This window comes from Fringilla coelebs, assembly GCF_963513975.1.
Source record: "Fringilla coelebs genome assembly, chromosome: 7".
Taxonomy (NCBI): Eukaryota; Metazoa; Chordata; class Aves; order Passeriformes; family Fringillidae; genus Fringilla; species Fringilla coelebs.
In genome coordinates, this window is record NC_140035.1 from 25543799 (window position 1) to 25557231 (window position 13433).

At 48.1% G+C, this 13433-nt stretch overlaps 1 protein-coding gene across 5 annotated transcripts in view; it reads left to right on the top strand.

The window, feature by feature from the left end:
- Nucleotides 1–12871: 12871 nt before the first annotated feature.
- NRP2 (neuropilin 2) overlaps nt 12872–13433 on the top strand; it is an 88845-nt gene continuing 88283 nt past the window's right edge. For all 5 annotated transcript variants that reach the window (XR_014616326.1, XM_084209804.1, XM_084209805.1 and 2 more), the window contains exon 1: nt 12872–13231. Coding sequence is in view for 4 of the 5 variants with exons in the window: in XM_084209804.1 (XP_084065930.1) it covers nt 13159–13231 (73 nt within the window). In the remaining variant the exon portion in view is untranslated. The remainder of the gene's footprint in view (nt 13232–13433) is intronic.

Sequence of the window (13433 nt, forward strand, 5' to 3'; positions counted from 1 at the left end):
CCTGGCTTCAGCAAGGCCATGTCCCCTCTGAGCTTCACAGTGCTGGGCACCACAGCACATCCCTCTGCTTGTGCCCCTTGCTCATCTGCATGTCCAGGATAAACCAGTGAAAGACACTCCTTGGTCTCATGGCATGCCTTTTGCCTTGGTGCAAGCAGAGAGATGCTGAGATGCAGCAGCTGGAGGACAGGAGAGTGTTAGAAGGGCAGAGAAGGTAATTTTCCAGTTCCATTTCTCCTGGACTAGTACTTGGATAGTCTGGCCGTAGTCATGGGCACTTGGGGATTTTCCTGGCTCAACTGGAAGGTTGAGCTGTTCCTTTTCATCCTGCCATAAGAAACCCTGGGGACTCTGCATTTAAAGGGATGGTTCTTAATGGTGCCAGCAACTGTACGTCCTGTGATGAACTGATGGTCCTGGATGGAGGCTGGAAAAAGTGTTCAGTGTAGATGTTTTACAGCTGTTCCATGCCTTCATAAGAGAGGTGGCCCCAAAGCCTTGGTGCCCCAGTAGCCTGACCCACATGAGTCCCTCCTGCAGAAGAGCCCCAAAGCAGGAAGGCTCTGTATGTATAGAAAAGGGCTTGAAGATCTGAGCTGTACTTTTACTTTCCCTTGGACAGTTTGTATAAAAGTAACTTGTATTTGGCCCACAGAACTGTAGAGCTTGGAAGAGAGAGCAAGAAAGAGATGATTTTGCACTTGGAGACCGTAGCTCTCCAAAATCTTTACGAACACAACACAACCCTTTCAAGTGGGAGAGACCCTTGCTGATCTCCCATATGGGAGGGAGCACTGGCTGAACACAAAAAAATCACTGGTACTCCAAAAAGCAAGGTAAGCAAAGAAAAAAAAAGAAACTTGTTTCAAATGCAGGTTTCTATGCAGAGTTGTATTGCATAGATGCAGTATATAGATCAATGTGTGGTCAAGCTCTGAGATTCTGGTCCTAGGTTATATCTAAGAGTTTATTTAATAAATGGAAAAAAACCCGCTTCTCCCTTCTATATGTGTGCTCTGTAAGAATTTTTGTGCAGACATAGATGGAATAGGCTGGAGCACTGGAAGTTTATGCTCTGCATGCTTCATAGCTTCTCTCAGTCCCCAAGCACTTTTCCAGCTGTCTGAGTGGCCAAGGCCACAAGGAAATGCTTGCCAGTCTGTTTGTCATCTCACACCCTCAGTAAATCATCCCAGTATCATCTGGCTCACAGCTCTTAGAAATCTGGACAACCTTGACAGAAAGTGTGGGTAATGGGCTGGGAAATCCAGCAGAAGAGTTTTAGGGAACATGAGACCACAAGATACGAGTCTTCCCTGATCTGCCGCAAGACCTTAGGTCTGTGCCCAAGAGTGCAGCTCGAAAGCAGCCCCTTAAATGGATGCCACATCAGAGATATTGACTTACCAGTGGCCTTGAAACTTCATGAAACTTCAACCCGGGCTATGAGTATCACTAAGAGACAAACAATCCCATCTGCAGCCTGCCCCTTTGAGATGTCTTCTCTCTTTATAGAAAAGAAGGGGGTGGTGAGCGTCTGTTTAAATGTGTAACTTCCTGGCATCATCTTGGAGGAGTCATGTCTTTTAGTGGGAATTGTCAATCAAAACTATCTAATGGCACAGCGGTCAGTGCTCCTCGCAGTGGCTGTGGCACAGGAACAGGGATGCTGCAAATAACTTTTCTGTCCCAAAATATTTTGACTTATTTGAGGGTGTATATGTAAAGGAAACACTAATATTTCACGTGGCTGGTGTCCTGCAACCAGCGTGCCCCTGGGGAAGCAGAGATCTCTGGAAACCTGCAGGGAGAGTAGAGGAGGGAAACCATGACCTCAGGGAGCAAATAAAATTTTGCAAAGCAAAAAGAGATGCTTGTGTAACCTCCCATAACTACCAGCTCTGAGGCAATTGCCAGAAGAATCACTAGGTTCAGCTTAAGTTAATGAAAAAACTGAGAAGAAAGTTGTCCTTTCCAACCTGCACCCACAATCTCATTTACCTTGGGCAAAAATAAAACATGCCTAGATATGAATTCTGCACCAGAAGTAGTATTTTACACCAACTCACAAAGGGTAAATGACTTCTTGTGGTATATAGCAGTGGGAATTCAGGCATGTAATGTAATAACAAGAAAGGATTTTTAGATTTGTCTCAGAAACCCTGCTAGCTCAGACATTATAAAAAAGAATGCCAAACTTTTATATCTCTGTGAACACAAGACAAGAGTAAAACTTTCTTAAAAAGAGTGAAATACGTCTCCAGTTTGAGAAAAGCTGTCTGTTTTGAAAAATTGCTGCAGAAAACATGGGCAAACAGCACCTCACATCTGAACAGCACATTACTGTTCCTCAGCTCTTTACTTGTGTAATTAAATGCCGCATTAAATGCTTAACCAACGACTTTGCGTAATAAACATTTCCTTTGTCATTTGCATGGGATGTGACAGCACCAGATCTGAGCCTCGATCAGGGCGTCCAAGCAACATCACAAAGCAATAGGCAAGGAAAAGTCTTCTAGTGCTGCCTCTTGGGGTGAAACAGTAACACAACACAGCAGACCAGGATGGGACATGAAAAATACCGAATGCACTTAGAGCTGACAGCCATAGTGTAATGTGACCCCAGTCACATTGGTATTTGATTAGCAAACAGGACTGGGAAACAGCCCTGCTCTTAGGAGAAAGAAATCTTTCATATCCCCTACAATCAAGCCCTCAGCTTTGTTTTATCAGGGAGATGGCATCTGAATGCTTCAGCAGAACAGGCTGTTCTAGGAGGGCACATTGCCCCCCGTGTGTCCCTGGGCACAGGACCTTTTCCAGCGGGGCCAGATGAAGGAGAAGCAGCCGGCAGCAGTCCCAAGAAGGTCTGTGCCGAACTCAGGTGGCTTGGGAGCCTCTGAGTGCCCACTGTGTGCAGGGCTGAGACCATCACACTGCAGAGAGGGAGAGCTTGTGAATTTGTGTGCTAGGCTTTTTAGTTCAGTGATTGGGAGGTGACTGGTGGGTGAGGGGAACACAAAATTTGTGTGCTGCTGCAGGGTCACCAGCCCAAGCCACCAGGGTTGAGCTCCATCTCTCTCTGGGGGGTCTGACAGAAGGACAACCAAGGCTGCAGATGGCGAGTTCATCCTGCACACGATCACGGACACTTGCTAGCCTCTCTAGGGAGGAACTCACTATAGCAAATCATCATGAAAGAATCTTTTTAGGGGACAAAATTAGAGGCTCCAGCTTTCCCCTCCCCCCTCCTCACCCACCTTCCCCCCCTGCTGCTGCACCACACGTCTGTAATATTTTATTTCAATCAGCTTTGTTTTGCTTCTGAAATCTGCCTCACTCCCTCTGTCCAGACATTTCATTTCCCTTGGAGACAGGTAAATAAGTAAATAACTAGCCAAAACCCTGCGTGAGTACCAAAGCCTGGAGTGCTAGGAAGCAACTAGTGTGTCTGATTTTGCAGTGAAAGTCCAGGTGCAATCTCGGCAGCACGGCTACTGTCTGCCTTTCAAGCAGATGTCTTCATCTAAAGCCCCCGCCACCAGCCCACTCCCTTTGTGCATCCTCACAGGGAGGACGGGAGTGGGAGACAATATAAATTAATATCCATTGGAATGACAGCAGCTGGTGCCTTGCATAGCTGCAAACACGTGTCTTAGAAGTAGAGTGATTAGTCGTAAAACTGTAGAGCTGAATGTTTATGCTTGATCAATTACAGGAAAACAATAGATGGTGTTTTTGTCCAAGTGGGAGGAGTGAGGGGAGGGAGGCTTCAGCCATGAGATGATTTTATTCTTTTTTTTGCAATGATAGCTTCAAAGAATATGGGGTCTAGTTACCAAAGAGGCTGGCAAACGGCACCTTCTGAAAAACCCACTGGTTGCAGGCAGCACTTAGCAGTCTAAACCTCGCACAGATCTTTTTTTTACAACCTTCTTAACATTTATGAGGGATGGATTCAGATGGATTCAAAGCAAGGAGCATGTGGGAATGAATTAGGCAAAGCTTTCTAGTGCACAAGCATGTATGCATTATGTGTAGAGGCCTTCAGCTGGAAGGAGTCATTTTATGTCTGTTTCTATACTTAGAGCCTCTCCTACTGCCCCAGTTAAGCAGAAATGCTCCTGTCAGAGCAGTGTCATGTTAGTGGCTGCAGTGTGGGACAGGACTGTGCCTTCGGCTCCAGTTCTAATTCCTTAGCAGCACTAATTGCCAACACAGTCTGTGTCACTCCCCACATCCGCAAAAAAAAAGAAAAGGAAAAAAAAAAAAAAGAGTTACATTTTGCAATAATTCTAATGGAAATGCTAATGGGATGAACAGCAGTATGAGGCCAGTGGGTGACCCAGCAATTTCATCTGTGCTGGCAACGGATGACCATCTAAACCATGTTCGGGTAATTCTTCCTCTCATTAGCAGCACAATAACTCATACACACAAATCCATAGGCATTTGCTATAATTTTTTAACATGGCTGGAAATAGAAGTAAGCACATGCAGTATGCAAGCGTTACAGCATGTGTTGGCTGTAAATCTGTCTGGAAGTGGCCTGATTCTGTTCCTGGTTAAAGCAGTGGGAATTTTGCCATTGACTTCAATAGAAGCAGTATGGGATTTTTTTGGACTTATTTTAAAGTGGGGCATTGTTTCTTTGGAACAAAGTTTTCAGATTCACAGCTACATTTCACTACTTGGCTTGAACTCACATCAATTCACCTTTCATGTGTTTAACAGATGGGACTTCTCTGCTGCTCACCTTCTGTTTGGTACCAGCACTGCAAGCAGTCTCCACTGGGTGACAGCCACCTGTGGCTGTGCTGGGGGACTGAGCCAAGAGGAGGAGGGATCTCACATGGACATCTCTGGGCACCTTTGATACAAACATGTAAGAGCACTTGGAAGAGAAAGACACTGCTTTCATGTTTTCAGCAGGCGGAAGGTCAAAATATTTCTTAGAGCACCTAAGATTGAAGTGAGTGGTGGTGAGGAACATGGGACCTCTGCTGTGCCTGCAATGGGTCTAGTATTTCTGTTTTGTGCCATGTAAAATGGGGGTTATTGCAATCACTATGGCTTTCCCAAACTACCTGTAGCCCTTAGGGATAGCACTGTGTTGCAAGCACTAGGATATACCTATAAACATTTAGTTAAGTGTGTAAGGAAGAGACTTAAATATGGTAGAGGACCATGTGTTTCTCTGCTGCTGCCACAGCAACTTTTGCACCATTTCATCAGAAATACAAATCTCCAGCAAGATTTCTAAAAACAGCTGGGGAGATAAAGGGACCATGTTAGTGCCACCATGGCAGAAAACGCCTGAGCTTGACCTTTATTATACATCCATGAATCCAGCCACATGCTAAGCACCTCAGGAAAGCAGCATTCATTTGTCCCATTGCTCACACAACTAACTGCTTCATTGATTTTCATTCCTAGTGGCCACAGTGGGAGGAGTCCAGCTCTTCTCATCAAAGACTACAGTTTCATACTGCTCTTTTCTAGCATTGTCCCTGCTCTCACTTGGCTTCCTTGCTGAGCACTTTCAGCTCCCCCTTCCCAGCTCTGCCTCTGCCCTACTCCCTACAAAGAGCCATGGGCTCCTCTGCCAGCTGTCTTCTCACTTTCCAGGGAGACACCTCTTCTCCTTCACACTTTGCTAGCAGTGTGATATCTAGATCCCGTCTCTCATTAGTCAGCCACAACATCCTCTTTCAACTGTTGATGCTTTCGTCCCTCCACCATAGCTCGTCCCTCCACCACCCCATTGTGAAATTCCCATCACAACAAAAACCTCGGGAATGAGACAATAAATATGTATTATTTCAATAGGAGCCTTAAAAACAAAAAGCTTTTGCAACAACTTCCCAGTTAGAACCACAGAGATTATAGTAAGACAGAAAAACCTAAGAAACAGCAGCTGTAAAATATATTTAAAAGCCTTTATTCTTTCCTATCACAATGTGGCAAAAGAAACTAAATACAGCTTTCCATTTGTTTAACTAAAAGCTGCCATTCCTCAGTCTCTTTGATGATAATGATACCCACAGTTAAAATCAAACTGCAGCACACACATGGAAAACTTTGAGCTCTGTACCAACTTTGCACAATGTATTATTAATAGCAAGGTTTGTGAACCCAAATGCTCTCAGGTGCTGAGAGAAAGGGGAAGCCTGACTGTGCTGGGCTCATGGTTGATGCTGATAAATGCAGCACACTGAGAAGGCAAAAGAAAAACCTGCACCTGAGGACTGTCTGTATTACAGTAACCACTGGATCCACTGTGCTGTGCATGGGGAGAGACCAATCAGGAGTACAACATCAAGCAAAGAAGTCAGACAGGGAGTGGGAGGATTGTGAAGACGATCTTCAGCCTGATGCATCCAGCAGAGCTGTCTCCATAGACCATAGTGCCACTAAGAACTTTGGAGAAGGGGAAGCATGTACATAAGTTCTGTGCCAGACATGTTTTGAAATGTTCTCAAAACACAGGAGTGTTTGGCTACGGTGAAAACATAGCTCAGCATGGCTTACAGCTATCAGCTAGGATCCTCTAGATCTGTTCTGATCTGTCTTTCATTAGCAGATTATGCACGGCTTTTTCTGTTATGAGATTGCTTTTTGAGATCACTGACATATGCTAGGTGAAGTCAAGGTAAACCAATGGTTTCCTTGACATCCTCACCTAAGTGTTCTGTGTTAAAAACCATCTCCAAACAACAATTCAGCAGCATCAGAAGTTCCTAGTTCTGATATTGCACAGGCATAGTCAAATGGCAATCTCTCCCTCAACAGTTTACAACTTAACTAAATGCTAAAGTAATCCACTGGCTTGTCATCCATGTTGTATCTGGCTCTTGGTTTTTGTCTGCTTTGTCTCTTCAGATTGTAAACTGTTTGAGGCAAGCACTGTCTCTGAGTCTGTGTTTGGACAGAAGAGAGGTCCTGGTCCTTGCACAGCCAGGTACTATAATAAATACAAGGCACAATAATTTATTTTAAAATGAACATCAAAGAAAATAAAAGATTAAAAGGGAAAGGAAACCTTTCACAGCTCAAGGCTTTCCCCCATGACAGTGCTCCAGAAGAATGTGCTATCTGCTGGAGGGAGCTAACTGCTAACCCCAGTTCCTGGGAGGGCAGTGTGACGTACCACCACGGAAGTCACGCCGGAATGTGCCTGGGATAGGGAGGGAGGGAGGGGGAAGAAGGGTGAGGTCAAAAGCTAAACCATGATAAGAAAAAGAGAAATCCCTTTAAAATACACACATGTGTTTTCTTGCCAGAATCTATCAAGCCAACAGCCAAAGCACGGTAATGGCATTTTGTTTATATGAAAAGAGAAATAGCTTCTACGCTAAAAAATTTTTTTTTGCCAAGTTTCAGGCAAAGGGGCGGGTCTACATGGCTTGCTGGTTTAAGAATTTGTGTATTTTTGAGGAGGTGTTTTAGTAAGACTGGTGGGGTAGCCCTTTCTAACACTGAGCACACAGCCCTGTGAGTGCTTACTACAGACCGTGACACACCATGGAAGCCAGCCCAGCAAAGGCAACGGCAGCACTTACAGTAAAAGTCATCATGCTGGCTTTGCAGGGCTCTGCCACTTGGGTCACATCCAGCCATCAGTGAAGTTGATGGATGAACTCGCACCAGCTTCAGCAGACTTTAAATGAGGGCCTTGGTTTGTTACTCCGACTGGGTAGAGGTCCACAAATGTGCCCCTCTAATGCTGTCCATGGAAAATTTGCTGTTGACCCTAACTGGAGTGTGGTCCAAGTGGAGCTTCTCCAGAATGAAGCTGCCCATGTGCTGCTCTGTGGATAGGACACACAGTCAGTGGGCCCTTTTGGTTGCTTTTAGCAGGTGAACATATAGAGTCATCTCACACCAGAAACTTTTTGATTTTTCAAGTCTTAACTGCACCCAACAGTTACAGTGGGGTAAGATACTCAAGTCCCGGTCAAAGCTCACCATAGCAAAGCTCACAGAATTTCCAGGGTCTGTTGGAGGAACAGATGGCCTTTACGGCTCCATGGTCTCCTCTTTGCAACTGAGGAGAAGCTGTGGGAAATCACCAGCCTCCTCAGAAGCTGGGGGACCAGTGGGTGTGTGGAGAAGGAGCACGTCAAAGCAGAGAGGAACCAAGTAGGTTGTGTGTGGAGATGGGGTCAGGAGGGATGGCTCCCTTCAGGCTTGGGGTTTTGCTGCAGTGGCTTCTGATACCCTTAGCAAAGCAACATGCCTGCTGCTACACTACAGCAATTCAGGATCTGTCCTTCCAGCCTGGGTCACTGTGTGCTTCCCTCCCCTACTCCATTTTCTCCTCCAGGTCCACTCACTGTGCCAAGCAACAGCATGCAATCATCTTGTGGGGGTTATTTCTGCCTAATATACCCACCCAGTGGGATTTCAGTGAACATTAAAGTGGTAGATGGAGCCTTTAATGAAGTTAACCTGCTGAAACCGGGAGAGCATTTGGTTGAAGTATACCTGAAAGCCCAGGATTACACAGCAGCTGCTTCAAAAGAACCCACTGCCTCCTTTCATACCACTGCTGTATTGAGAAATAATACAGCACCTTTATATTCTGCCTAATTTAGTCAGCTTGCTGAGGTCTGAAAGCTTTCTTTATTACCTCTGAAGATGCAGGGTCTTTCCTCCCCCGTGTCAGTACCACTGCCCCCCCGCACAGTCTGCCGCACGGAGCAGGCTCCCAGCAGCACCTCTGCACCCCTCCCCTGGCTCAGCACCTCCTGAGCCAGCAGGAATCGCCCTCCCTCTCTCCGCTAATCCCATGATGGATTTTAACTCCACTGTTTTTCTTCCTCCCTGTTTCCTGTTTATGCATTTTTCCCCCATCCCCTTGTTCTGTATCTTTGTTTCTTTCACCACCTCCCTTCTTTTACCTCTGCTTTTTCCCCTCCTTCTTCTAATTTCTCCTTTCCAGGCTGCCTCCACACTCCCCTCATTTCCCCTGCAGCAGTCAGTGGTGCTCCCCAGAGCCAGTTGCTAGCTCCTGGCACCGCAGCAGGGCAGCGCTGGCCCAGGACCCGTGGGGCTGCCTGAGCTTCAGGCCACCCCACAGCTGGGGCAGAGGGAGAACTGCACGCTAGCAGTGCTTCCCCTGTATCAAATATGTGTGTGCAGGAGAGGCAGGGAAAGAAAGCAGCTCCCTGTCACCAGGAAGACAGGCTGGCAGCTGGAAAAATGGGGGGGACATGTTAGAAGGAGGTGAGCAATAACAGGGTGAGTGGGCTATATCAGGGTAGGAGTGGGGTGGGAGGGCAGGAATGGGATGAGCAAGGACTCGCCTGCTACGGCACCCAAGAGCTGAAGGGGCAGCCTCTGGGCTTGCTCTGCAGCCACTGCTTAGCAGATTAGCAGACGTGGTACTGCCCATGAAAAATTAACAGGCCAGCTTGCTAATTAAGCCACCTCTAGACTGAAAGTTTATGGACTTGAATGCAATGTGCCGAACTGCTTTGTCTAAGTTGTGGTAGTGGTCTGCTTTTTTGAGTATGGACAAATTCCCCAGCAAACAGTCTGGTTGAAGGCTACAGCTAATGGGATGCTAAGGTAATTATCGGCTATTTGTGGCTATAAAATGAGATCTCATAATCATGCACCTGATAGACTAATAAAAACATTTTATATTATGCACTTAGAGCTTTTTAGCTGAGGATCTCAAAGCACTGTCTGGAGGAGGAAAAGTGCAACAAGAAGTCTGCATTTCTGTGAGGAATTAGGAGACAACCCATGCCGTCTGCCCCCATGCCCTGTGCTCCCGCTCCTTGGATACCCTGCCAAAAATGTTTGAGTCCCTGCTCTCCTGCTGACTGACAATACTTATGGTTTTATCTAAGCTGGGTATCATTTTTCCCCTCTCTCATTCCTAACCCTGTTTCAGTCCTGCCGTGTTGTTTTCTCTGGAAGGCTGTCAAGATCTGCATTGGAAATAGTATGTTTTGACATAAAACTGGGGGAGACACCCTGTTTGTCCAACTACTCTGGAGCCCAGAGAAGGTTACAGGAATACATGATGCCTTGGTTTGAATTTTATTTTCTTTTAAAGAGGGATTGAGAAAGGCTCTAAGGAAAAACTTGGGGATTTCCTGCTTTACAGACACCTCCTGATGGTCAGCTCATGGGGAGAGAAGGACTCATTTAGAAAGAGGAAGCTGTGATTGAAAATAAATGAGGCTGCATGATCAATGTTTAAAAGGAGCTGCAATTAGAGGGAGGAGAAGAGCAGAGCTGCAGAGTGCCAGGGAAAACCCTAGGTACACAGGCCCTTAGGTCAGCAGTGGGCAACTAGGCAGTGTCTGAGGAGGCTTTCTGCTGGAGGGGAGGCGAGATGGGGGAAATTTCACTGCATCACAGCTCTGACTAATGCTTGGGCTGCAAAATTCCTTGAACCAAATTTAATGCAGATGGTACGTTAAATATTACAGCACCATTAAATTACATATTGTCTCATTTTCAGTGAGGTTTTGTGGATGTTTCTGACACACAGACATGGAAAAACGCTGCAGTTCCCAATGGGTTTGGTGAGTGCTTACTTGTGGGTTTTTAAAAACCGCAGGAGGACTGAGCAGAGCCCTGAGCCCTTCGGCAGAAGCAGGACTTCCCAGCATGGAGAGTTGATGAGGTCCAGCCTCCCTTGGGGCACAGAGCAATACCCACAGCAGCAGCAGCAACTGCCCCTGGAAACAGGCAGAGGTAAGCTCACAGTACATAGCATCACCTTGTGCTCAGTGCCTTCAAACCTGAGAGAGGGTCAGAGTATTAAATGCTCCCAAAACAAGCATTTTTGACATTCTTCTACCTGAGCTGGAGTAATAGGCATCACCAGCTCTATTATCATCCTGTCCTGAACACTTGCAGTGGCAGAAACTGCCTGGTTCTTTTGTTGTGCCTTTTTTTTCCTGACAGTGGCATGTTGGAGAGAGGAGACTTGAGATCCAACACTAAACACAGGGCTGGATTTGTGGAGAGCAATTGAAAAGCAGCTGAGAGGAACCTCTGTGGAGCAGCAGGTAACTTCATTTCCCGTCACCATTTTCTTTCCTAGGGTTATCTTCTCTTCATTCAGTAACAGATCAGAGCTGTTATCAGTTCAAGGTTTTGTTTGCCCTCTTCTATTGACCTTAACCAGGGGAAACAGAACATAATGGAAGAAAAATTGCCCCTCTGCCATATGGTACGTGAGATGAGGCTGTCTCTGATTAGGGCTTGGTAACCTCTTCTTTTTCCATGCATGTCTTAAGAAAGGAATGATTCATGCTGTGGGTTTATATTACACTTTGATATCTGTGTTATGTTTTGCAAGGGCTATTTATATATACAAAAAAATCACACTTCACTAGCTTGATAGTAGTCTAACTATAAGCGAGTAGTAAATAATAGTTGCATAATTCCACATCAAAGTACACTAAATAAGACAGTGGACTCTGTTGCCACTGGCTTTGCATTGACTTCAGCAGGTTTTGGAGCACATTTGAGCCACAGAAGATGCAAAATCAGGTATCAAAACACACAGAAGGAAGAAGGATGCTACAGCCCTCAGGGTAACGGCTGAAATATCAGATCTATCTGTCAGGCCAAATCTGTTGCTGTCAATGAACTTCCACTGGCCTCAGAGGAACTCTAAGCGTTTGTGTTGTGTGAATGTGCTTAAACAGGTTGGCATCGTGATTTCATTGACGTGAGCTGGTAATGCTACTCGTAACTGATAGACAGCAGAGTACAAAATAATTAGTCTCATCACCCTAAATGAATACCAGTGAAATGTTCTTACTTTCCCTCTCACCCACACAATGATGTATCTCACTTCTGCCACATGCCAGTATCTTTTCACTAATTACCAACTTAACAAAACTGAGATAACATAGCTTTAATCGTTTTGTCTACTATTTATTTGGAAGTTGGAATCTAAAATCTAGGGATTCATCAACAACATAAAGGAATTGTTTTTAAACAGCTTTTTGGTGCAGGGTTTTAGGGCTCATTTCACTGGCTTTGAAATTTCACCTCTCAAAAGAGGATGGAGTTGTGAGTTAGCCCCAGTTCGCCAGATACCAGCTTTTAAGCCTGTTGTGGTCTGTGAATATAAGCAACAAGTAAAGGCTTGGTCCCAGCAGTTCCAGCTCGGGGAGGGACTCCCCACCCTCACAAGGCAAAGGCAAACAAACTTTAGGAGCACTGCTAGGATGACTGTGAGCGCTGCACTCGGTTTGTGTTTTTAAAGAGCATCTCGGAGAAAACGGGTTTGGAGCGTGGAAGTCAACCGTGGTACAGTCCCGGAGGGGGTTTGCATTTGTCCCTTGTAGAAGCCTTTGCACCGCACCGTGGGTGCCAGGAGCGAGGCAGCGTGTGCTTCCCGCTGCCGCTCTCCGCTCTCGCAGGCGGCTCTGGTCGAGGCTCGGCGCTTCTGGGTCTCGGCCGGCAGCGGCGGAAGCCCACGAGCAGGGACAATCCTTGTCCTGATGCTCCCCCATCCGACAATTTCTGGGTGTCTCCCTTCGCGCAGCCGACTCTTTCGCCGCTATTGCCATCGGGTTTGGCTCCTGCCCGCGCTGCGGGGCCGTCAGCGCCCGGGCGGGGGCCGGCCGGCACCCGCGGCACGGCAGCGCGGCTGGGACGCGCCCGGCTCCGCGGGGCCACTCCGCGCCCCGCGCTGCCCCGGCCCCCGCGCTGCGGGGCGGCCGCGCTGCCCACGGGCGGGGCGGGCGGGCGGGGCGCGGGGGGCGGCGCGGTGCGCGGGGCGGTGCGCGGGCGGGCGGGGGGGCGCGGGGGGCGGCGCCGGCGCTCGGCGCTGACAGCCACATGCCGCCCTGCCTGAAAAGGCTGCGAGGCGCCGGCGGGGAGGGAGAGGAGGCGCAGACGGCGCCCCAGCCCGCACCACCGCCGCCGCGCCCCGGGGGATGCCGAGGCGCCGGCCCCGCGGGTCGCCCTAGGGGAGAGGCGCTCCGCCGGCACCGCCCGCCCCGCAGCCCCGGTGCGGGGAACGCCGCCGCCCCTCGCTGAGCCCCGCCGGAGCTGGTCGCGAGTGGGGCGCCCACACGGGGCGCGGCGCGCCCGGGGTAGGGAGGCGAAACCCGGCCCCGCAGCCTCGGGTCTTGCGTTGTGGGTTTCGGGTTTTTTTGTAATTTGTTCCGGAGGATGGATACGTTTTTTCTCGTCTGGGGATTTCTAGGGCTGTGCTTGCCCGGCTCTGGAGGCACAGCGGAGACAGGTAAGTAGCCCTCAGGAATGGGGGATGTCCCCGTCCGCCCAACTTTCGGGTTCTCGGGCGCGGTCCCCGTCTCACGCATAGATGCTTTGCGTGGGAATAAATTTAGGGAATGCATGAGCGATCGGCCGCGCCACGCAGCTTTCGCAGCACGGGTTTTGGAGGGGCTCACGCGTGTGGCGGGGCGGGGATGGCGCACCCCCGG